Below are 23,090 nucleotides of genomic sequence, written 5' to 3'. Positions count from 1 at the left end.
AATTAAGATATTACTATTACAGTGGGTGATCGGTTAACGAACATAATCCGTTCCAAGACTATGTTCGCTATCCGAATTGTTCGTTTACCGATCATCGATTCACCATTGACTTCTATGTGAGATCGATTAATTCGTTCTGGAGACCCTAAAAATTAAATTTTAAAAAATGTATAATTTCTTAGTAAGTTTTTTAAAAAAGAATACATGTATATTGCATATTAATCAGTCCTTTTCATTTTTTGCTTATGGGGCGTTGAAGCTTCCAAAACAAATCTGTTTCATCACAATTAAATATTTGTTGTGGACGATACCCTTCTGTTTTAATGAATTCTTGAAATTTGAGACAGTACTTCTCAGCTGCTTCTTTATCTGCACTAGCAGACTCACCATGCATCAATACATGTTTAATCCCAGACCTTCTTTTAAACTTTGTAAACCAGCCAGTGGTAGCCTCGAATTCTAACTCCTCGCATGACGAACCTGGAGTTTGTTCTTTCAGTTTCTCAAGCCATCTCTTGAATGATAGGCATACTAGTTACATCTCGTTTCATTTCCGGTTCACCTATCCAAACAGAGCCGGATTATACCTTTCGTAGGCCCTAGGCATAGTCGTTTTTGGGCCCTCCCCTCTTTTCAAAATATATGCTGAAATTTTCTTGCATATTTTTTTTTTTACACTTTTATTAATATGGATTTTAATTTACGAATTTGTTTATCGAACTTTATCTGCAATACCGACAAGTGTAATGCATAAAGTAAGAGAAAAAAGAAAGGTACTCCTAACTTCAAAGAGAAAAAAAAATGGTAGAAATATAACATTTAAAAGAATAAAAAATTTACAAGCTTAGACAAGAAAAACAAGTTTAAAAAATACAAAATTCTCATATTTATTTTTTAAAAATAATTACAATTCCTAAATTAACTTATATAAACAAAACCAATGATTAAATAATGCAATATATTTCATACCTAATTAAACGGGGGGGGGGACAATAAAATAAAAGGAAAACTTATTAATCTAAATCAAAACACTTGAAAATTATCGAACCGAAACGATAGTTAAAAAAGGCACTAGCATAAATATTAAAACTCGGAACAAGGCAAGATCAACGGAATTTTAAAAAAAAAAACAAAAAAAAACCTAATGATAAAATTTATGAATAAAATGAATTTATTGAGTGCGAAATTTATCGTGAAAAGAAAAAAAAATCAAACGCAGTGGAATCAGAAAAACAAAACTGTTTTTCTGATTCCACTACGTTTGATTTTTTTAAAAAATTTTTTTCTCCCAAGTTTTTCGTAGGCCCCTGAATTTCGTAGGGCCTAGGCACGTGCCTAGTGTGCCTATAGGTTAATCCGGCCCTGTATCCAAACTAAAAGCAGCCTCTCCATTTTATCATGGATGGCACTTCTTTGCTAGCCAAATCCACTAGCCCATAACTTATCAGCTGTCAGAAAGTATTGATATTCATATTGAAATTGAAGTATTCAAGTGTGTATTGATTTTAGTCATAATAATAATTATTGAATGACCTTTAAATTCATAGTTAATTCAAGTTTCATTTAGTAATTATCAATACTAAGCATGCTCTTATTTTGTAGGTAAAATAACAAATGCTTAATATTAATTTTTTTTCAGGCCGAGAAGTGTTCGTTAGAATTCGTTTTGTTCATTATCCGAATATGTGTTCGTTGTCCGAACACAAAAAAATCTTTCTTGAAAGTGTTCGTCATCCGAGCACAAAAACTTTTCGTGAAAGTGTCCGTTAACCGATCACCCACTGTATTACTCTCAGTAATGATCTGTAAACAATGTTAAAAGCAGTGTCATACTTTTCTTTAAAAATCAGATTTTTAAAAAAAATTATCAAACATTTAAAAATACATTTTTTTTAAAGGTTCTAAAAAGGAATTAAAAATAATCCAAACTGATTTGAACTACAAAATTGCTGAGCTGGAGGCTGTAAAAGTGTGCCTTGGGTCCACTGATTCATACATTACAGTTATCATGAAAAAAAGCATGAGAAAATATATAGTTGATATGAGCACCTGAGACTGGATACTAAAGTCTGAGAGTAGGTAGGTCTGTTAGCAATGGTTAAACACCATCTGATAACAATAGAATAAAAATTATTATTTTCTAAAAGATAAGTATTAATAGATAGAACAATAATAAAGCATTTAAAAAGAGTTTCTTTATGCATAAACCAAATATAAAAAGAAAAGTGTTGAGCATTATACAATTAAATGAACTTTATAAATAAATGTATTGTAAATAAAAAGAAATAAAATAACTTGCCTATGGAGTAACCTAGTCAATTGAAAAGCAGCAAAAGAAAATGGGAAAGGTGTATCCTAGAAACTAGGCTTAATGCAGAGCAAGTGCGAAACAAACACCCTGCTGTAAAGCATAGTTACTGGGATTTAAATCAGTAAAGAAAATTCCTTTTGACATCACAGTATCCTACGAGAGAAAAATAAGAAAAACATTACTCAAATGCTGGACACGGAATAAAACATTGTGCTTTAATCGAATTTTTAGGAGACAAATAGTTATATTTTAGTGTATCAGAATTAGATAATAAATCTTTAAAAATTTCCCATTCTAATTTTGGGATTTAAAGATATGAATTATTTCAAAATTTACACACATTGCCATTGCATACTTCTCTATCGCCATTTTTTAAAAATGCAGAAGATTTACTACATAACTGCGTAAGAAATTAAATGCAAAATACAGAAAATTTTATGTGTTTTCAATCTTTATTCTCTACTTAAAGAATAAACAATATAGCTAGTGAGACAAGATGTTTTACGAGTGCATTATAGTGTTTTAACACAATCAGCTATACTAAATCCAAAATAGGAGAAAAATATAATACTTTTTTTGGTACTATCAGATGCTTATTTTACATCTAGAATTGATTTATGAGAAACAACATCCATTAGGCTGAAGGACAGTAAAAATTTAAGATGTCATTGTCCGAAAAGGCAGTCTATTTTTACTTATGAAAGAGTACATACAAATCATTTTAAGATACTAAATTTTAAAGCACATTTTCAAAAAGCAGAAAAAGGGACATAAATGAAGAAGAGTTTGCTGCAAGTGTGAAGAGAAAACTAGTTTGTATTTCCATTTTTGTGAATAAATAATGACAAATATCCACAGGGTTCAGAAATCTCAATTTGACAAAATTGAATAAGTCATTTTAAATTAAAATAAATTCTTGATTAATTAGAATTACATTATGGGGACTATAAAATTTAAGTGTTTTCACATAAAGAAAAAACATTATACTATTTATCACATTTCGGAAATACAGCAAGTACTTAACCAGTGTTTGTGTATCTTGATTTTAAAGATGTGAATATTGTGATCTAAAGATCAATCACAAAACTTAATATATTTTTTTGCAACTTTAGAATTTTCAGGATACAAAAATTTTTCCATAATCACGTATTTACTTTTAAAAAATTATTAAATGTTTAAAGAGATATTAAAAGGGAAAAACTTAAATGTAATTCTGAACGATTAACATAGAAAATTGGATAAATTGATCAGAATTTAAACAGAAATTAAAATTAAAATAAGGTGATAATTATAAATTCCGCATTTTTTTTTTTTAAACACTCTGAGATGCTAACTGCTGTACTTCCAGGAAAAGATGTTATAAAGCATTAGAAAATTAATAACTAAAACCTTTCCTAATTTGTTAAAACATTGTCCAAGCTCTAAAAGGCTTACAATAAAAAATGGCACAAAAAGGCAATTGACATCTCTTTTCATTAAGATTATTTTACAGAATGGCTACTATTCCAATCAACCTAGATTGTCCAAATAAAATATGGTAAGTTTAATAGATTTTCACAGCTTTAACCAGCATGCTTAATGAAATTTGCCTATAAATTAATATATGTTTTCAATTTTTTGAAGGAGGATAAAAAAGGAGGGAAGAGTATAATTATGTTTTACCACCAATGGCAGATGTATATCCTTTTTATTAAGTCTTTTGAATTCGAATTTAGTTTTAACAATGAGAATATAGTTGGAGAACCAAAAGAAAAAAAAAACGATTATAAACTGTCTGTAAATAAACGGTTTCATTGTAAACAGTCAATACGTATGAATGAAAATAAATATAAATAACTTCAAACTTTATGCACAAAAATTCATTCAAAACAGATATTTATAAGTAGAAATTTTTTTTTTTAATATTGTTGTACCATTGGATAATTTCTTATAAGACATGATAAATTTTATAATTACAGATGTAAGAATTCCAAATGGTGTTTTTAAAATCCCTGAGAATTTCATATATTTTCTTATCGTAAGAGTGTGGTAAGTTAAAATCCGAAGTGAAACTTTTAGAAATACGAACTGAAACTTTAATGTTAGCGCATGCGCGCATCCAATGAATAACCTCCTCCAAATACTTCTATATTAGTTGGCTTTACGTACGAGATCTGGATGTAAGATGTTATGTTTGTCTGCTTGTTAATTGTATACCATTGTTGATGTTGTTTTGCTGAATAAAATATGTTATTAATTAGTGCTGGTATTATCCTGGACCTCATAAACAGTGACAAAGAGAGTGGCAAGCATATTTTAAGTTTTTACATCACTTTTAGATATTACAACTGTCTTTTAATTATTTTTTTAAAATTCATTCAAATAACAATTATTAATATTATAAGAGTAAAAGAATTAAAATAAAGCTGAAGTCATTAGTTCATTAGCATTTTAATAAATTGATGAACAGAAAAATTATTTACCTAGATAAAAAATCCAAGCAAGACTTCTTGATTTCAAAATTGTCAACTCAACATAAAAATCTAAAAGAAAACATATATAGGTATAAAAAAATAAAGAATTAAATTTAAGATCTTCATAATAGAAAAAAATAAATAATTCAAATAAATATAATGAAGTAATTTTTGCTACTTAATTCACTATTTCTTGCAAAGTAATTGGAATACCTGGCTTAGCATTCTTTACAAAAAGTTTCGATTAGAAATTATAACTGTTAAAACTTTGTCAAGCTTAAAGTTATTATAATTTTGAAGGAATATCTTAATCAAAATTTGAGGGAAATCTCTTTGTTTTTTACTAACATATCACTGCTCTATCAATACCTTTTCGATTGCACTAATTTGCTAATGAACAATTCTTTATTGAAAAATTAATATTTAGATAGTAACAAAAGCATTGGGTACTCGGGTCTTTAATATTATCACAATCACATTCTATTTATTGTATTGCTATTAATTCAAAATTATTATAGAAGTAAAATTTCATCATAAAATGGAATTCATCATTTGTGAAAAAGAAAAAAATGGAAAGCAAAATATAAATGAAAAGGTTTATTATTATTATTATATTTTATAACAAGATTTTGTTTGTTTGTTTGTTTAGAATTATTGGCACAAAAGCCACTTTTGGCCATATCGCACCTACAACTTGTTTTAAAAGAAGCATTATTTTATAAGCTAAAGCTAAATTGATTCGTAAAAACCAATGTCCCTTAGATAGTTAAAAATTTTATAACAAGAAAACAGAAAAATTCAGAAGTGAAAAATCCACTTTGCAACCATACCAATATCGGTTTTTATAGAATTGAAGGATTCACCCTATATTTTATATCCATTATATACCCAATAAGGTTCTATATTGGCCAATCAGGGGTGCCACTCTAAAAAAATTCCAAGACTGAACTTATTTTTTGACTAAATAATACTGTCTAGCGTTGTTTACCAAACTTTTAGAAATTTATAGCTCACTGACACCGAAATTTTTATTTCCTTGATAATAGCCTGGCCTACATATTAAATCATTTGTTTATTTTTCCTATAATTTTTTTTCTCCTTATTTTATGCTTTTTTAGCAAACAAAAAGAAAACAGCTAACCTTGTATAATTTTTTACAATTATTACTGAACAACCTGAAACCATTCATACCTCTATTTGTCACTTCATTGTTATTTATTTTTTGTTCTAGCATAATAATTTCTTTCTTTGTTATTAAAAAAAAATCTTGATTTAACTTTGGTCAGCATGACAATAGGTTAAGGTGAAGGAATCAAACTTGAGCAGATTTAGATTCAGCAATAGTACAAATTTAATTACTCAAGTAGATGAAGTTCACTTAATCCTATTTCTCAAGACTTTAAGAATGAGATTTAGTGAAGCTGACAAAAAGAAAATAAATAAAAGTCTTGACATTATTACCATATCATATGTTTTCATTAAGATATAATATTACTTTTTTATTTTGACCAAAAAAAAATTTTTAATTTAAAAGGAAAAAAAAAAAGAAAATTTTATTTAATTGATAGAATTTATTAGTCCATTGATTTTTCTCAAGACTGATTTCAGTCCCCAGGACTGAAGAGTGGCACCCATGTGGCCAATGTAGACTCTATATAGGCCATTCTAGGACCAATGTTAAAAAACATAGACATCCCAATATTGGTACCATGGTACAAGTTATTAAACTGAGATGGGCACAGTAGGCCTTGGCCCTCTATGGGCTGCCGTGCCACTGAGAGAAAGAAAGGACCCATATTGAGGACCTGTTCTTACCCCCCGAAAGGACCCGTTCTTACAGGACCCATATTGAGCCCAACTAGGGCCAAGGTAAAATTGTCGCTAGGGAATAAACTATTTCTAATTTCAGTTTCATAATATATCCGAGAAAAGGATCTGTAAAAACAATAAATTATAAAACAAGTTAAAAATAGTTCAGTAAATAATTCAGTCAAAAAGTAGAATACACAGATTCATTATGTAATCATATACAAATTACAATTTCAATAAATCTTACAACTATATTAAGAAAACCCATAAGAAAATGTATACTTAATATAAATTCAAAATACTGGATATATAACATTAGAAAAGTATGAACCATATCCAACATGCATAAAGGGTCACAAAATTGTTTTCTTTCAATTATCTGCAAGCATATATACCTTAAATGATAACAAAAATGAGTGAAAGTTAATGCTAAGTTATCACTTCGATCATACCACTGTAACTTATCAGATTCAAAAATTTTTAATTTCAAATTTGAATTAATTCAAAAGTTTCAGTAATAACATTTATAAGCCTATTGAAGTATTGGCAAAAACTGAACATGACATTTATAGAAAAACATGATAAGTGACATTTTTCAAGGAACCCATAAATCTAAAATTTCTGCATTTTGTGAAAATTTGAATCTGTTTCTTATGAAAAATGGCTTGACTTCAATGAAAGGTTATAATCTCTGAAAATGTTGAAAAAAAAAACCAAATATGTAAATAAAATAATGCACAGCAAACTATATTATTGAATAAAGCATTGAATAACACAATTATTTTCATTGAAATTTTAAAAATTATATCATGTATTTAAAAATTTTATCATATAAAATTGTGAGTATTCACAAGAAATGAATAACTCAGTATTTAATACAAAATGACAACCAAAAAAACTAATTTTATAAATATAAAAATTTTATAGGAACATCTCTCAAACTAAATTTTAATAAGCTTGGGAGAAACATCAATAAAACAAATAATAATTTCAAAATGGAATGTAACTAAAGGCCTCAAAAAATTTTAATTTTACAACAGTTTGAAATTTTTTAAATGAAATTTTCTTTTTGCCACTTGTTCAAAACAAATGTGATTCAAAGATTTATTAAAAAATTAAAATTTACACAGGGCTGCCACTGAAATCTGGAAAAAAAATTCATCGTGTTTTCCCTGGACATACACAAGATATTAATAGGAAAAACACAATCACTGTTCTCTTGCATGAGCTGTATTAGTCTAATTAATCTAGTTATAATTGCTAAGAAAACTTGGAGAAAAAAGGAACAGTTGAACATGCTTACAACAAATAATGCTATAGTAAATGAACTAGTTTAATATAGCAGAAATATCATCCTTAAATATCCCATAGATCGCACTTTGAGTGGTTACCATTTTTTAAAAGATGAAAATAAGAAAAATTCCCTGTATTTTCCCGGTGTCTAAAGAATAACTAAAAAGTCTCAACCTTTACCCTGTTATTTTAGTTGATTTTTAAATTCCCAGTATTTTCCAAGTTTTCCCTATGGAGCGACAACCCTGTTTAAATAGTAAAAGAAGTAGAATTAATTTTTTTTTACAGTGTGATTAAAAAACCTACTATAACTTCAAGTAAGCATAATTTCAAATATTTTTAATTTCATAGTTTTTATCTAAATGATATACCTCCTCTTTTAATTTTTAAAACAAATTCATACTTTTGATGCTGTTTTTAGTATACTACAGAATAAAGGTTTTATCATTAATTGATATAAAAACTAATTTTATTACAGCTCACTGACTTTTTTTTTTTCTATTGCCCTCACATAAAAAAGGTTGTGAATGTCTACATTAAAAGATTTATATTAAGCAGATATACTTTCAAAGCAGATGATGAGACAGTAAAACTCCAGATATTAACTTCCTCAATGCTGAGCATCTTTAAGAATGGAACACATAGAAAATTTTGAGTTGAGGACTTTGTAATAAAAAACATGCCGTTTCCTTGGAAAATTCCTATTGAACACAGACATTCATAAGTATAAATCAAAATTCAAAATAATTTGAAACAAATTGTAAATTCACAATAAAAAGTTGATCTAAATTATAGTAATAATATAATTATCAGAGAATATAATAATAAAAAATGTTGTTCAATATTGCAACAGACATTGATCGGATATTTCAATGTACAGTGAGCAAAATTAAAAACAGACCACCCTTAATAATGATCTAATAATGGCTAGAATTCAAATTTATGACTCCTAAAATATATTTTGGGAGTCATAAATTTGAATCGGCTAAGGAAAAATAAGGCATGCCTACTTAGATAAAGTACGTTTTTATGCCTGCTTTTGTAACTTAAAATATCGTCTGCTCAAATAATTAGCATATTTGAAGTCGCACCATTAAGATTGAGTCCTAGAACGTGTAAAGCCTATCATTAAGCTAGCACTGCACAACCACATTATAAAATTAATAACATTGCTCAAGAGAGGCTTTAAACTTATTACATGAAATTGCAACCATCTTTCTTTAAGCTTCTAATGATAAATTTTTTGAAATTAAATTTAACTAAATTAAAATGTAAACGCAAATTAACAAAATTCTTTATAACTCTGAAAGGAAAATGTCAGATGTAAAACATATGTAGCATATAAATATTAGTGTGCAACATTTCAATTTGCTTAAAAAAAATTTGAGATAGAATTTTCCTTACCAAAATATGAAATGTTAATTCTTAGATTTTCTACAATAGCTTATAGCAGTAATTATTTAGAGCTTGAAAATTTAACTAAATACGAAAAAACTGTTTTTAATTAGTTAAGTTTTAAGTTTTTTTCTGATTTCACTAGAAATATAATAAGAATTATTTTCAAAAAATTCTTTAATGTTTTTCACAAAAACTAAATTATTTTTTATTTTTCACAAAATTCGAAAAACAGAACCGTGGCAAAAAATCTTGGATTTACCCTCGATAGTAGTTTTTTATTTGATTCTTTTAAAGCTCTTCACACAGAAGTAAAATTTTCAGTTTATTTAAGTTATGGAAGAAAAAGTAAAGCTTGTTTTAGAGAGAGAAATTCAGAATAATTGAATTTTAATATATTTTTTTTACATCTTAATTACTCTTTGATTTATATCTAACTGATAAATTGGTTGTATGGTCACACAATCCACAAGGCTGTTGACCAAGAAAAACATGTATACATTATTCAGTGATTAATTAACAATATTTGGTTCACAAATTTTTAAAAATGATGAAACTGATAGAAATGAAGAAACAATGATAATAAGGACCCTTATATTAGTTCTCTTTAGGATATAATTCAAGTTACTTAGCTCTTGTACATATTCCATCTATTCAAGTGGTAACACACAAAATCAAATAAGGCAGTGTTTCCCAAAGTGTGGTACGCGTACCCCCAGGGGTACGGGAACAGTTTTGTGGGGGTACGCGATCTTATGTGAAATATCTCGCAACAAACGAAAATTTCAAAAAATTTTATTTAAAAACAAAGCTAGCCATGAAAATTTACTATTACGTATTTTTCTATTGGCTATTTTTTGAAGTTAACAGTTAATAATTAGTGGTATCAACAGTCAGTTGTGATTTTTAACTTTTGTGCAATTTTTTTATAGTAAAAAATACATTCATTTTTTTATTAGTGGTACACAGCGTTACGAAAAATTTACAAAGGGTACACAAAAGTCATAAGTTTGGGAAACACTGAAATAAGGTATAGTTTGTCTATAGTAAGAACTCCCCCCCCCCCGCCACAAAATCTGAGGCTGTCTGCTGCTAAGAAAACAAGAATAGTGCATTACAGGGAGGGTAGCTTCTCTTCACTTTAGGGCTAACACAATAGACTGATGCAAAAAATCCCCTACCTGTCCCAAACAATGAACCCACACCTCTACTTAAAATAGTCATATCTCATTAGCATAGTCACCGCCACAAGTCCAGATAAATGACTAGAGGAGTTCTTACTTTAGACAAACTATACAATATCTTACATGTCATTTATTTCATTGATTGTTGCTCTTGTACACTATTACTAACAAAACTGCAAAATAAAAGAATCACATAATGGAAACTTTTTTTAATTGTCAAGTTCTTAATTTGTATTACAGTAGTTTTTTCCAAAAGAAATATTTTAAATAACCAAAAAAATATATTACCAGTAAATCCTAATTCATTTTCAAATTTAGAGCTGATTTTCAAAAAGTGGACAGTAAAGCTAATGCATAGAACTCAAAAAATAAAGTACAATCTGCAGGTTCAGACATTGAAAATGCAATCAAAGAACAACCTTTCCATCGAGTAAAACCTTAAAAAGAAAAATCAAGATTAGTCTTTGTTTAATAGACACATATTAAATCATTTTCATTTATATCTCTATTTCATTTCTATTTTTTGGAGAAAAAAACCAAACACAATCGTAAAATGTTATTATTATAAAATTATTTATAATTAGCTTTCACTGATTTATTATGAGGAATATTAAATGTGATCGCTCGGGGGAGCCTGTAACCACTAGAGAGCACGTCCCCAGGTGGCGGATCGGGGAATGCCTCCATCGGCTAATACCTTTGGGTGGTAGGAGGGAAATAAAATACCTCCCGCGAACCAACAGGCAGAAGTCCAACCTCTTCGGAGGCTCTGGCAACCTCCCTCCCCCCCCATGATGTTTTCACCATGAGCACACCAGCAAATATGATTCAATAGAGGATACGACACCAACCAACCATTAAATGTGATTGAATGATATTTCCTAAATTAATTTGATAAATATGACTTACTAATAATTACAAATATTTTACATCTCAGTATTTGCAACTCAAAGTTAGATATAGTGCGGCTATCAGAACTCCTCCAGACATCAGTCTGGAGGAGTTCTCCTGACATCGTGGCGGGTACTATGGTTAGAGGACATCGTAGCAGGTACTGTGGTTACAAGGAAAAGTCACTTCGAATAGGGGTGTAGGGTGAATAGTTTTGTCTTAATCTTGGCATGAGTAAACCAATCGACACTTTCATTCTTCCATTACACCCCCATTAGAAATGTGCTCTCACTTACTACCATAGACAGTTCCCAGACTTTTAGTCTGGAGGAGTTCTCCTCAAACTAAAATAGTTATCTAGTTAGTAGAGTATCTAGTTTTTTCCCATTTAGGAAGATGCCACAATAAATGGTATGTAGAATTTGTATTGCTGGCATTAGATACTTCATTACGAAAGATTGTGAAGAAGAAAAAAAATAATTTCTGTATCAGCACCTAACAGAATTAGTCACTAAGTTTTGGCACCAATCAGGCATATTGGCATCAAGGAGCAAATTTTAAAGGTGAACCCAAGGAAAGCCATTAAATAATTTATTTTTTCATTTCATACAAAATCCTTCAGTGTCCTGGCAATTGTAGTTGCCAGGAACAGATACCAATGTAGAAATAAATCCCATTGATGCTCAATTGTGAAATTACAGTAATAGGTATCTAATATTATTATTAATTCTCTGAGCAACCTTAGTGGGGGACTCGTACTTTCACAAGGAACTCTCGACTAGTGTGACGAAAAATTCCGAGCTCCCAGACCTCGTCAGAGGCCTGGCCAAAGAGACTATCCAGAATATTCCCCGTGCTTCCCTAAAAATATTCACTGATGGTAGCAGAGGAGGAGGAATTTCCGGTAGTGGAGGGTATATTCCCTACGGGTGCTTTTGAATACAAGATCAATAATCCCAACAACAGTTCAGTTTTTAGGTCTGAGTTTATTGCTATCAGAAAAGGCTTGCAATTTGCTGCTCGGGCAGATACTTTTCAAAATATTTGGATATTGACTGATAGTCGTCCCTCAATCCAGCATATCTCTAATTGGGATATTGTCGAAGATCAGACCAGCCTTGATATTTAAGACCTAATTGACAGGCTTTCATCCAACCATTCTATACAATTTCAGTGGATTCCTCACATGTTGGGGTTGATGGGAATGAGAGGGCAGACTTCCAAGGTCAAATCCGCTGCCGAAGAAGACACTGATCATTGTGGGAAGCTTACCTTTAGTGAAATTTCTTCCCTACAAAAATGAAATTTAACAAGACCATAAGAACTCCTCCCAACCACTCTTGTTATTTTGCAAAAAAACCGGGAGAATCTTTCAATTATTATAATCTTCCCCTTAACGTCCGGCAGGTGGCGCAGCGCCGCAACTGTTGTGTCTTTTTTGTTTTTGCAAATGTAAGAGAGCGTAGAGGTGCGCGCAAATGAGCAGTGCAATAATGATATCTATAAATATTGTTGTAAATAAATAATTAATATCATTAAGCTCTTACTTCCTCTCCCCTCCAACCGAGCTACTCGACACCTGAACAAATGAAATGGGATTACAACACAATCTTAGACCGAGAGCCCATCAAACTGTTTTTTCACGCTTCTTGAGTGGCCACACTTTCAACCGGGGCCAAAAAACTTATCCTGAATGTCATTGGTGCTCGACAGACATGGCCTCCCCTGCGCATATTCTGACTTGCTTGGGATTCAGTAAAGATGAGGTCCTGCGAGATTCCAGTCTTTTTATGGACTTTTTGGAGGTGTTCGGATTCATGGGAGTCGTCTAGCGCTGCTAGACAATTCCGAGATTAGCAACAACATTATTATTACATATTAATTATATACATACAGGTACTGTGAAAAGATTTTTTAATATAAATTTTCTTCAATAAATTAAATTTTTTCTACAAAGATTTAAGTTTCAAAAAAAATTTAAATGCCATAAATCAGGATAAACTGTAGGTGTTTACAAGAACACTAATCTGCGAAAAATTGCATTAAAATGGTTAGAAATCTTCAAACACTTTGGTTGATTGATGAAAAATATTTTCCAATAGTAACTCAAAAAGTTTTCAATATCACCAATCAAAAATTCAAAGCCAAAAAAGTTTTAAAACAGAATTTTTAATCAGTCCAAAAAAATGACTACTTGTTTTTTTAAATTATTTCAATGTTGTGGATGACAAAATATTTTCAGAAACTACGGAAATTTCGCAGTAGTTGGAGGATATGAGAAGAAAAAAATGCATAGAGTTGCTACAGTCAGTGTGATTTGCATTTATATTTAAGAAACATAAAATTGACAACAGGAACCAGAAAATGTAATTATTATATGTAGTAGTAAACAGATCATTTTGTAGAAACATTGGCTACTTTCACTTAAAAACTGACAAATAGAATTTCTATATATTTGGCTTAAAATAATAATCATTTAATTAAATCAATTAGTTTCGTAGCTTTTTCTATGTATCTATTTTCGACGCACATAATATACATCTATAAATGACTAATTTATATTCAGCTTATAAAAGAAAACTAAAAGAAATGCGTCGAGTCATACATAACATCATATCGATAAATTATGTAAAAAGAATTGGGCAATTTGTTTTTACAAATGTGTAACATTTAGAAGACTTATAACTTTCATACGCGTTTAAATGACTTAAATACTATATATATATTAAAAAAAATAGGAAAGATCGAGGAGTACCAGTATGAGAAAATTTTTTTTTTTATTGGCTATCTGAAACAGCTGTTTCTGAATCTTTTACATGTTGAAAATGAAACAAAACGAGCAGAACTGTATTTGTCTCATGAAAAATAACTAGAAAAGAACAAAATCACATATTTTGTATTTATATGATCATGAAATATTCCTTAATTATAATTCGATTCAGTCCCCCCCCCCCTGAATTTTGTTCCAAATAGACAAATTATGGCACATTTATTAATTAAATTGATATGTTCAGTCACAAACATTTAACAGATTTCATGATTAATATTACCGTAATTCGTATATAGCCGATATTAAAAACATTCAGATATGTATTAAAATTTTTTATATTTATAGATTTTTTCATTCAATACAAAACTTCTAGAATATTGTTTGTGATTTACACTTTCAAATCTATATAAATATAGATACAAATAATTGAAAATAGCAACATTAATAGAAAATATAATTGATTAATTTTGATGTTCAGTGAAATGTTAAAAATTATTGCACATAAAATTGCCTAACTAGGTCAACAAAAAAAATTTCACATACCTATGCCTTTCTGGTTGAGAAATCCCGGAATTAACAAAACTTTTCCGCCATCTTGTTTTCTTGTTGACCTTTTCAAAATTGCAAAAATTAAATTCTAAAAAACAAAGTTAAGGATAGAATAATTTAAATTTTAATTTTTTTAAATAAAAATAATGATTTTTAAAGTAATAATTAGTAAGCTTTAACTTATATTTAACTTTTCATAAAATGCGAAATTTGAAAGCAACCAATCAGATTTCTAGGTTACAAATCGTAGATACGCCAAATCACTGATATGACGTCACTAGCATTATTCGATGGACCGCCATTGCAGGAGAGAGACGCATAAGTATATTGCTTGTGAAATCTGAAATTGTGTAAGAAGAAATTGGATCTATGTGGCATGGTTTTAAGATTTTATATTTAATCATAATAGTTAGTTTTCTTACTACACTAGTACGAGGGGAATGGCGTTACAGAGTGAGGTTTCCCCACCCTTGGTAGGGGATCCTAACAAAGACACAAAGCTTGACGGAGATACAAAAAGGTCGAGTATCAAACAAAATCCCAACAGTTTTATCCATATTTCCACCTTGGTAATATTTTCATTTCGGGAGGGCTCAAAAATTATTAACAACTCCAAAATTAACGGAATAAGCTGTTCGCTTTTCCAGTGAGGTTAGATAATTTTAAATTTACCAGATATTAATTTTATAATTAAATGCATGTGATGCAGAAGGTAAAGTTAGTCATAAAGTAATAACATCAAATAATTAACATTAATCCTGAAATACTCTTAGAGGTTAATAATAATTAGTTCGTTTATAAAGAATAATGATAAGATCTTAGCCAGGTAAAAAAAAAAAAATGCCAATATGGCCGACTGATTTATTATTACGTCAGCCATTGTGAAGAAGGATTCTAAATTGAACGCGACTTAAGTTAATTATAGTCGCAAGAGTAAGTACAAAAATGATTTTGCAAAGTTAAGATTATTATTTATTAAGACAATTATTGTCGAATTATATTTAAAACTAATCTTGTTTTTTTTTCTTGTATTATTTTCGATAATTTTTAGTAAAATTTTTATTTATTATTTAAGTGTATTAAATTATAATTGCTTATTGTATGTTTTTCTCAAACTTATTAGTGATTTTGGCATATGTCGTTATATTGATCCCCTCGGCGTACTTGTGTGAACCCCGTCGATGAATTTTCAGGCGGAGTGTTAAAAAATTTTATTTAATCTTTACATATTTTTTTTTTAAAGTTTATTCTGTGTTTTCATATGATAATAAAAATTATTTTAGATTATATTCAAAATTTGGTAGAGATTTCAAAATTTCGCATTGGACCCAAGTCAGTGAGTGCCTTCCCCCTCTCCCTCCTTCCTGTCTTTGTCTTAGAATTGGTGTAGGGTAGGTGTAAGGATAAAATCTTTTTTTAAAAAAAATCTGTACTAGATTATGTAATATTTTTTACTGTTAAACCGATTTATTTTAGTATTCATTCTTAAATTCGTTGTTAATTGATTTGTTAAATTTTTTATACTCTTATGAAATTTATTCGATTAGTTCATTTTCTTAATTGAATTTTTTAATTGTTGTAAATTATAAGAATTTTTTTTTTTTAAAATGAGTGTTTGTTTCAACCAGTTGATTTTGTTATAATTTAAATTTTTATTTATTTTGTCTTTATTGCCAATGTTTTCTTCTTTTTTTTTTATAACCATTAAATTGCGCAAGTTAAGTCCTTATTCTTTTCAAGTGTGTAGAAGGAGTCCGGAAAAAAGAAAGAAAACCTGATTTCACAGCTGTTAAATAACGCTCTCCCCACCTTCCCTGTTTAGAATTCAATAGACGATTCAATTTTTATAGCATCCCTTTAGCAAAGCTCAAAATAAAAAAATAAAGATACGTTGAATTTCCCCTCCATCCTCTCCACTTCCTTTTTTGAATTTTTTTCCTAATAGTTTTCATTTATTTTATGTATTTAGTCTTAGCGAGTAAATTATTTTTAGTTTGCATTATTATTATTTTTACTCTTTAACAGAAATTACCGAGGTTAACTTAAATAAATATTGCGAAATTATATTCCATGAATTTTTTAATGGTATCATTTCGCAATGTCTATGAAACCCTGAGTTTTTTTTCAGTCTACTTTCTCCTATCAGTTCCTCCTCTTCCACCCCCCTCACTCAACGATTAATACATGTTTATCTGTTTCGGTGAAATGTTTCCAAACTTTTGCTTTGTTTATTTTATTTATTTATTTTTTTTTTAATTTTGGGTGATGAATATCTGCGCAACCGTATCCCCCCCCCCCTGCATGATATCTTTTTTTTATCGTTTCCTTTTTTGAAATTTTTTTTTGTTTTTAGGCTATAATAATTTTTACTTTTACTGTAATTGAAAATGATTTTTAAGAAAAAAGTAGTACCGTTTTTTTTTTAAATGGTGAATACTTATTATTTTTTTTAAAATACGTTTCGCTAAGAAACAAGGTAAATAATGTTTTTTTTCAATTGTTCGAATTTTCTATTTCTATCACATGCTTTAATAGGCCGTTTTACTTTTTTTAAAGACAAAAAAATTTCATAAATTATTAATTCAATTTTAGGTACTAACTATTGCAGTGTATTTGGTATGGAAAAAAGTTCCATCTAAAAAAAAATTTCAACCTTAAGTTTAAATTTCTAAGATAATCATACTTTGTAATTTATGCGACTAGGTTAGAAAGGATTTTGACGGTTTTTTATTGATAGTATGAATATTGGTGAACTATCAGATTTAATTCAACCTCCATTATGTAAGAATTAAAAAAGCGGGAAGGTTGCATACTGTTACAAAAAATAAATTCTACTTACTTACAGCATGTTAATTTTTTATCGCTATTTTTTTATTGAATAGCAAATTAGTTTATGTTTTGCTTTATTTTATTACTGGAAGTAATATTAAATCTATATAACTAATTCTAAGGTTCCCGTATGTATTCTTTTAACTTTTTCAAAGCATAATAATAACTTTGAAAAAGCTTTAAGAATCCCTACTTTACAACCTTCGAAGTAACTGGGTTCAATAAAACGCATGTCCATTATTAAAATAAAAAATACTTAAGTGTAAGGAATGAGGAAATTACGTTCTTGTAATTAATTTTTTACGTGCATTGTCAGGGAAGTAGTAGACTTCCTTTTATCCCTGTAAAGGCGATCTAATACTTACATGTTCAAAAAGTAAGTTACAAGATGAATTATTCAAAACTTAGTGAATTTTAGGATAACTAATTGAGTATTAAACCTCGGGTAAGTTTATTATCATCATAATTTTTTTTTTTTTTTACTAAAAAAAATGCCATTACTTCGATGACTCCATTTATTGCATAAGTTTTACCGAAATTTAAAGTTGGGGTATAATGCAGAAAAATAATATTTAAGTTGAAATGCGAATCTAACTGTTCAGAAATTATTAATTTTTTAACTCAGTTTTAATTTGGTTTAATAGTTTTTTTTTTTAAAAAATATTTTTAACGTTTTAATAATTAGCTTGGTTTTCTCATTTTTTTTAGATTGCGTACGTTTTGATGTGGGGTGGGGGCGGGTTCACTGCTCCGTGACTTAATAACTTGTACGTTCTTCGTTTTGTTTTACCGCAGGACTAAGTTTGTTGCACCGCTTGATTTCTGTATTTAACTCAATATAAAAAATTGACTTTTAACATAACTTCAAAAGTCAGCCATTACCACTAGAAGTTTAAAGGAACAAAAAAAAATGTTAAAATCTGGGGTTAAAAATTGATCTAGTAGTTACTCAACCATAAATAATGCGTTTCTGTTTTGTATTCTTTTTTCTTGCAGATTTATTTCTTTAGTTACATTTAAACTTAAAATATTTAATTATAATTTCGTTAAATTATTAATAATTTAAGAATTATGTGAAAGGATGACTCGTATTTCAATAATGTCATATTTCAGACTTGTTCATTTTTTTTTTTTTTTTTTTTTTGAAAAAAAAAAAAAAAAAAAAAAAGACCCGGAAGGTGCTCTACAAAATGTTGATATTTTATATATAATTTGTATTTTGAACTAAACAATTGGTTTTGCTTTTGATTAGAATTCTTTTCGATTAATGACTGGCGAAGATGATCTAAAATTTAAGATCTTGTTTTTGTCCTGTTTAACCGTTTTAGGCGCAAGCCTTTTATCGTTCATGTTTGTTCAGATGAAATTGCGACAACTTAAGATTTTAGCTTTCTGAAAGGGAGGTCTTAGTGCTCTGATTTGGGAAATTATAGTTAAATAGTTTCCCCTTTAAAAAAAAATTCAAAAACGCAAGCTATTTTTATTTATTTGTTTATCAACAAAACAACCTTTTTTTTTCTGTTAAGACTATTTTTATGAAAAAGGAAGTACTGAATGCGTTATAAAGTTAAGGGAACTTATCAGTATTCATTTGCCCAGTGGGTTCCATCCGGAGTACTAAGGCATAGAAGTGCATCGAGGGGAAAAAAATAATAATAATAGGAAAGGCAGAAAGATTTTATTTTCCTGCTAAATTTCTCTGATTTGCTAAAAACGATTATTGTACCTTTTATTGAATGTTTTATTTTTAAGAAGCTTTTAGAATATTTACTATATGACACAAAGAAATTTTCTTCAAAATTGCAAGCGCAAAAATTATTTTTTATTGTTATGAAGAAAAGACAACTACAGATGAAATGAAATTGAATGTCACACAACGGATTACTTATAAATGCCTTACAGCGGATGACGCGCACGTGGTTATCGTTGCCATTTTGAATATCTTTCTTTCAGAACAGTTTTTATTATTTTTGTAACCCCCCCCCCCTTCTTTGTCAGCAAAAATAAGCAAATCATCTAAACCGCTGTGTAACTGAAAAAATAACGTAAGTTCTTTACGATCGATTACGGAAAAACAACTATTTTCTTTCCCTTTGAACGCTGAAATAGAATTTCATAATACTTAAAATTACTTAAAAAAATAATAATTATTATTTCGCAACTTATACGAAGATCCCAAGTAAATTAAAACTTCAATTTTATATTTTTTGTCGCTTCTATTCATTTTTTTATTGCACACGTAAACTCATCTCTTGCTTAAGTAAGAAAATAGTAACACCCCCTTGTGTTTTGATTTGAGTTTCACTAAAATAATCTTAATTTTTTAGCTAAATTTAAATAAAAACGAAACTTGGCATACAAACAAAATAGACGTTTAATTCATTTATAAAATTTGGAGTAGAAAATATATAATTAATTTTTTAATCTCTTTCTTGTTTTGATATCGTTATCATTTTCTAATATCTTTTATTTTTTAGGTCGTAAATTTCGTGAAAATTTTAACTGATGAAAATTAATTTCAATTAAATATATTTCATTGTTTGCATTTTGTGCAAGACTAAAATTTAACTTTATATAATAATTTTAAAAAAATTTCTAGATTCGTTGCCTTTAAACGATTGTTACGATCTAAACCCCATTTTAAAATAAAATGCATATGCTTATGTAATTTATAATACTGTCTTTTTCCTGTTGAAAAGGGGTCGTATGTGACTTCATTGTTATATTTTTAGAGGGGGGTGGACATGTGTTACGCACTCTGATTGGTATAGACAGGGTTCATAGCGTTTTTAGAAAGTGCTTATTTTCGGTGCTTTTTTTATTAGGTATTTTTTAAAAAGTGCTTCATTTTCCCTTTTCGAAAAATGAAATTTTTTATTCTTTATCATGTCGATTTTCGCCGCGTATTATGCAAAAGCGTGGTTTTCAGATTTTTCTATTCAACCTTTTCAAAATCATTCAAACACCATTTCGGCGTGCCATCGTTCCGCGTCGTATGAAAGCACCAATCATTTTACATGTTTGATGTAATCAGGGGTCTGTCCAGACATTTTGTGAAAGGTCCGTTTTTGTAAAATTGTGAAAAAATTACTCGTAATTTGTGAATATGGAATAAACGTTAAGTCACATTCTTTCAACCACGGTCCGCTTTTGAGAATTTGTGCAAATATTATTGCAAAAAAAATTTTTTATGGAGTTTTTAAATTGTAAAGACATACAAGATTATGCTTAACACTAAAATTATAATTAAAAAAATTGAATTTTAAAAAATAAACAGCAATTGCAGCTACTAGCGATGCAATATATAAATGATTGGTATTTAGCCTATATAGCGAACGCAGAATATTCATTTCGGACGAATAAAGGAAGAAGCGTCTGCCGAAGACAAAATTTAGTTCGTTTACATCCGTCTTTCTCCCCCCCCCCCTCTTCCTGGGAAGGGTTTATTCGATTAACAAAACAATAATGAAGATAAACAAATTTGTGAAGGGTCCGTTTTTAAGTTAAAATATTTTGTGAAGGGTCCGTTAACGGACCCAAATTTCTTCTAAACAGACCCCTGGTAATGCTTGTGGGTCCGCGTGTGCATATACTGAGCTGGATTCAGTGAGAATTATCTTTGCACTGTCATGTGCAACTCAGCTGCATTTTGCAAGAGATTCTCAATTTCAGGCTTCATTTTCCTCCCCCTGAAATCAAACCGAAAATGTCTTATTTTTTTATGGTAACTAATGTAATCAAGAAAAAAGTGTTCTTTTGTCAGAAACTAGTCGTTTTATCATGTCGTTTTATCATGATCATAACATAAGGGGTCTGTTTAAAACGGACCCTTCACGAAATATCTTTTCATAAAAATGGACCCTTCTATCTTCACTATTGTTTTGTTAATCGAATAAACGCTTCCCAGGAAGAAAAAAAGAAAGATGGATCGAAAAAAAAATTTTTTTTGTGTGGTGCATCTCTAATTTAGAAGCAGCAATTGCTGTTTATTTTTGAAAATTTAATTTTTTTGTATTGTAATTTTATAGTGTTGAGCATAATCTTGTATGTCTTTACATTTTAAAAACTCCTTGAAAAAGTTTTTTTTTTGCAATAACAGGACCCTATTTGCTCAAATTCATAAAAGCAGGACCCTGGTTGAAAGAATGTGACTTTTATTTTATATTCACAAATTAAGAGTAATTTTTTCACAACTTTTACAAAAACCGGACCTTTCACAAAATGTCTGAACAGACCACTGATCATGTAAAGTCTGAAAATTAATTTTGCATTTTGTTAATGTATATAGCGCTTAAAAAGTACTTGAAAGTGCTTATTGAAAAATTTCGCTATGCGCCCTGGTAGATTTTTTTCCCTAAGTTAGGCTTTTAACTTATTTTTTTTTTTTTTAACATTAAGTTTTTTCTTATCTGGCTATTTATATTTTCGATATAAACTACTTGAATGAGTGCGGACGTAAACTGTGGGTCCTTGGACGGTATCCGTGAATAGACTTCGTAAGATAAGGGAAGTGAATCTCTACAATTTTCCTAAACAATCGGGATTGCGTGCGACACTGCAAATTGCCATAGCAACGAAGGACCTTGGTTGATGGCCCTTTCCCTGTTTATACACGGCAATATAGCGAGGAAAAGGTTGAATTCTTAAAATAGAGCTTTAATTTAACATTCGATTGTTTCCCTCTTTAACACAAACGATAACATTTAAGTTTGATTCTAATTTGAAAAATAAATCAATGAAGTAGAGTCAAAGTTTAAATAACTGTGAAATTTTCTAGATTAAAACTTACATTCGCTTCAAAAAGATTACAAATTGGAAGTAAAAGCCTACATAATCGTGGTGCATAGCGTTTTTAAAAAGTTCTTAAAGGTGCTTATTCTCAAATTTCGTTTTTTTTTAGAGCCCTTAAAGGTGTTTTTTTTTTCATTTTGGGTGTTTTTAAAAAGTGCTTAATTTTTCCCTTTTCGAAAAAGGAATGTCGATTTTCACCATGGATTATCAGGGGTCTGTTTAGAAAACTCTTTACAAAATATATTTTCATAAAAACGGACCCTTCTCAAAATATTTTAACTTAAAAACGGACCCTTCACAAAATGATTTTTCTTTTAATCCGTCCCTTCATAAATTTGTCCGTCTTCATTATTGTTTTGTTAATTGAATAAACCCTTCCCAGGGCAGAAAACAAGAAAGATGGATATAAACGAATTAAGTTTTGTCTTCGGCAGGCGATTCTTCCATTATTCGTCCGAAATGAATATTCTACGTTCAGCAGTATAGGCTAAATATCTAATATTTGTCTGTTGCATCTCTAATTTAGTAGCAGCAATTACTGTTCATTTTTAGAAATTTAATTTTTTTAATTATAATTTTACAGTGCTTGAGCATAATCTTGCATGTCTTTACAATTTAAAAACTCATTGAAAAAGGTTTTTTGCAATAGCGGACCCTATTTGTACTAATTCACAAAAGCCGGACCCTGTTTGAAAGAATGTGACTTAACGTTTATTTTATATTCACAAATTACGAGTAATTTTTCACAATTTTTACAAAAACGGACCTTTTACAAAATGTCTGGACAGATCCCTAGTTATGTAAAAGCTTGCTTT

General features: G+C 29.2%; 1 protein-coding gene and 1 long non-coding RNA gene across 3 annotated transcripts in view; one reads left to right on the top strand and one right to left on the bottom strand.

The window, feature by feature from the left end:
* Positions 1-1,291: 1,291 nt before the first annotated feature.
* Positions 1,292-14,788, bottom strand: LOC139426471 (uncharacterized). 2 transcript variants are annotated; one of them, XR_015433844.1, is made up of 5 exons: positions 14,650-14,788; positions 10,734-10,882; positions 8,431-8,567; positions 4,774-4,833; positions 1,292-2,464 (listed from the first exon to the last, which is right to left on the bottom strand). It is a non-coding gene; the product is annotated as an uncharacterized LOC139426471 (long non-coding RNA). The 2 variants fall into 2 exon arrangements; XR_011637743.2 differs by lacking the exons at positions 1,292-2,464; positions 4,774-4,833 and having other exon boundaries at positions 6,407-8,567.
* A 133-nt stretch (positions 14,789-14,921) lies between these two features.
* LOC107436552 (uncharacterized) overlaps positions 14,922-23,090 on the top strand; it is a 44,895-nt gene continuing 36,726 nt past the window's right edge. The window contains exon 1 of the mRNA XM_043042240.3: positions 14,922-15,175. Within this exon, the coding sequence (XP_042898174.2) occupies positions 15,096-15,175 (80 nt within the window). The 5' untranslated portion in view covers positions 14,922-15,095. The remainder of the gene's footprint in view (positions 15,176-23,090) is intronic.

The sequence above is a fragment of the Parasteatoda tepidariorum genome, chromosome 5 (genome assembly GCF_982258835.1).
Source record: "Parasteatoda tepidariorum strain Cologne lab strain chromosome 5, Ptep-v5.0, whole genome shotgun sequence".
Lineage (NCBI taxonomy): Eukaryota > Metazoa > Arthropoda > Arachnida > Araneae > Theridiidae > Parasteatoda > Parasteatoda tepidariorum.
This window is presented reverse-complemented; position numbering and strand designations above follow the sequence as displayed.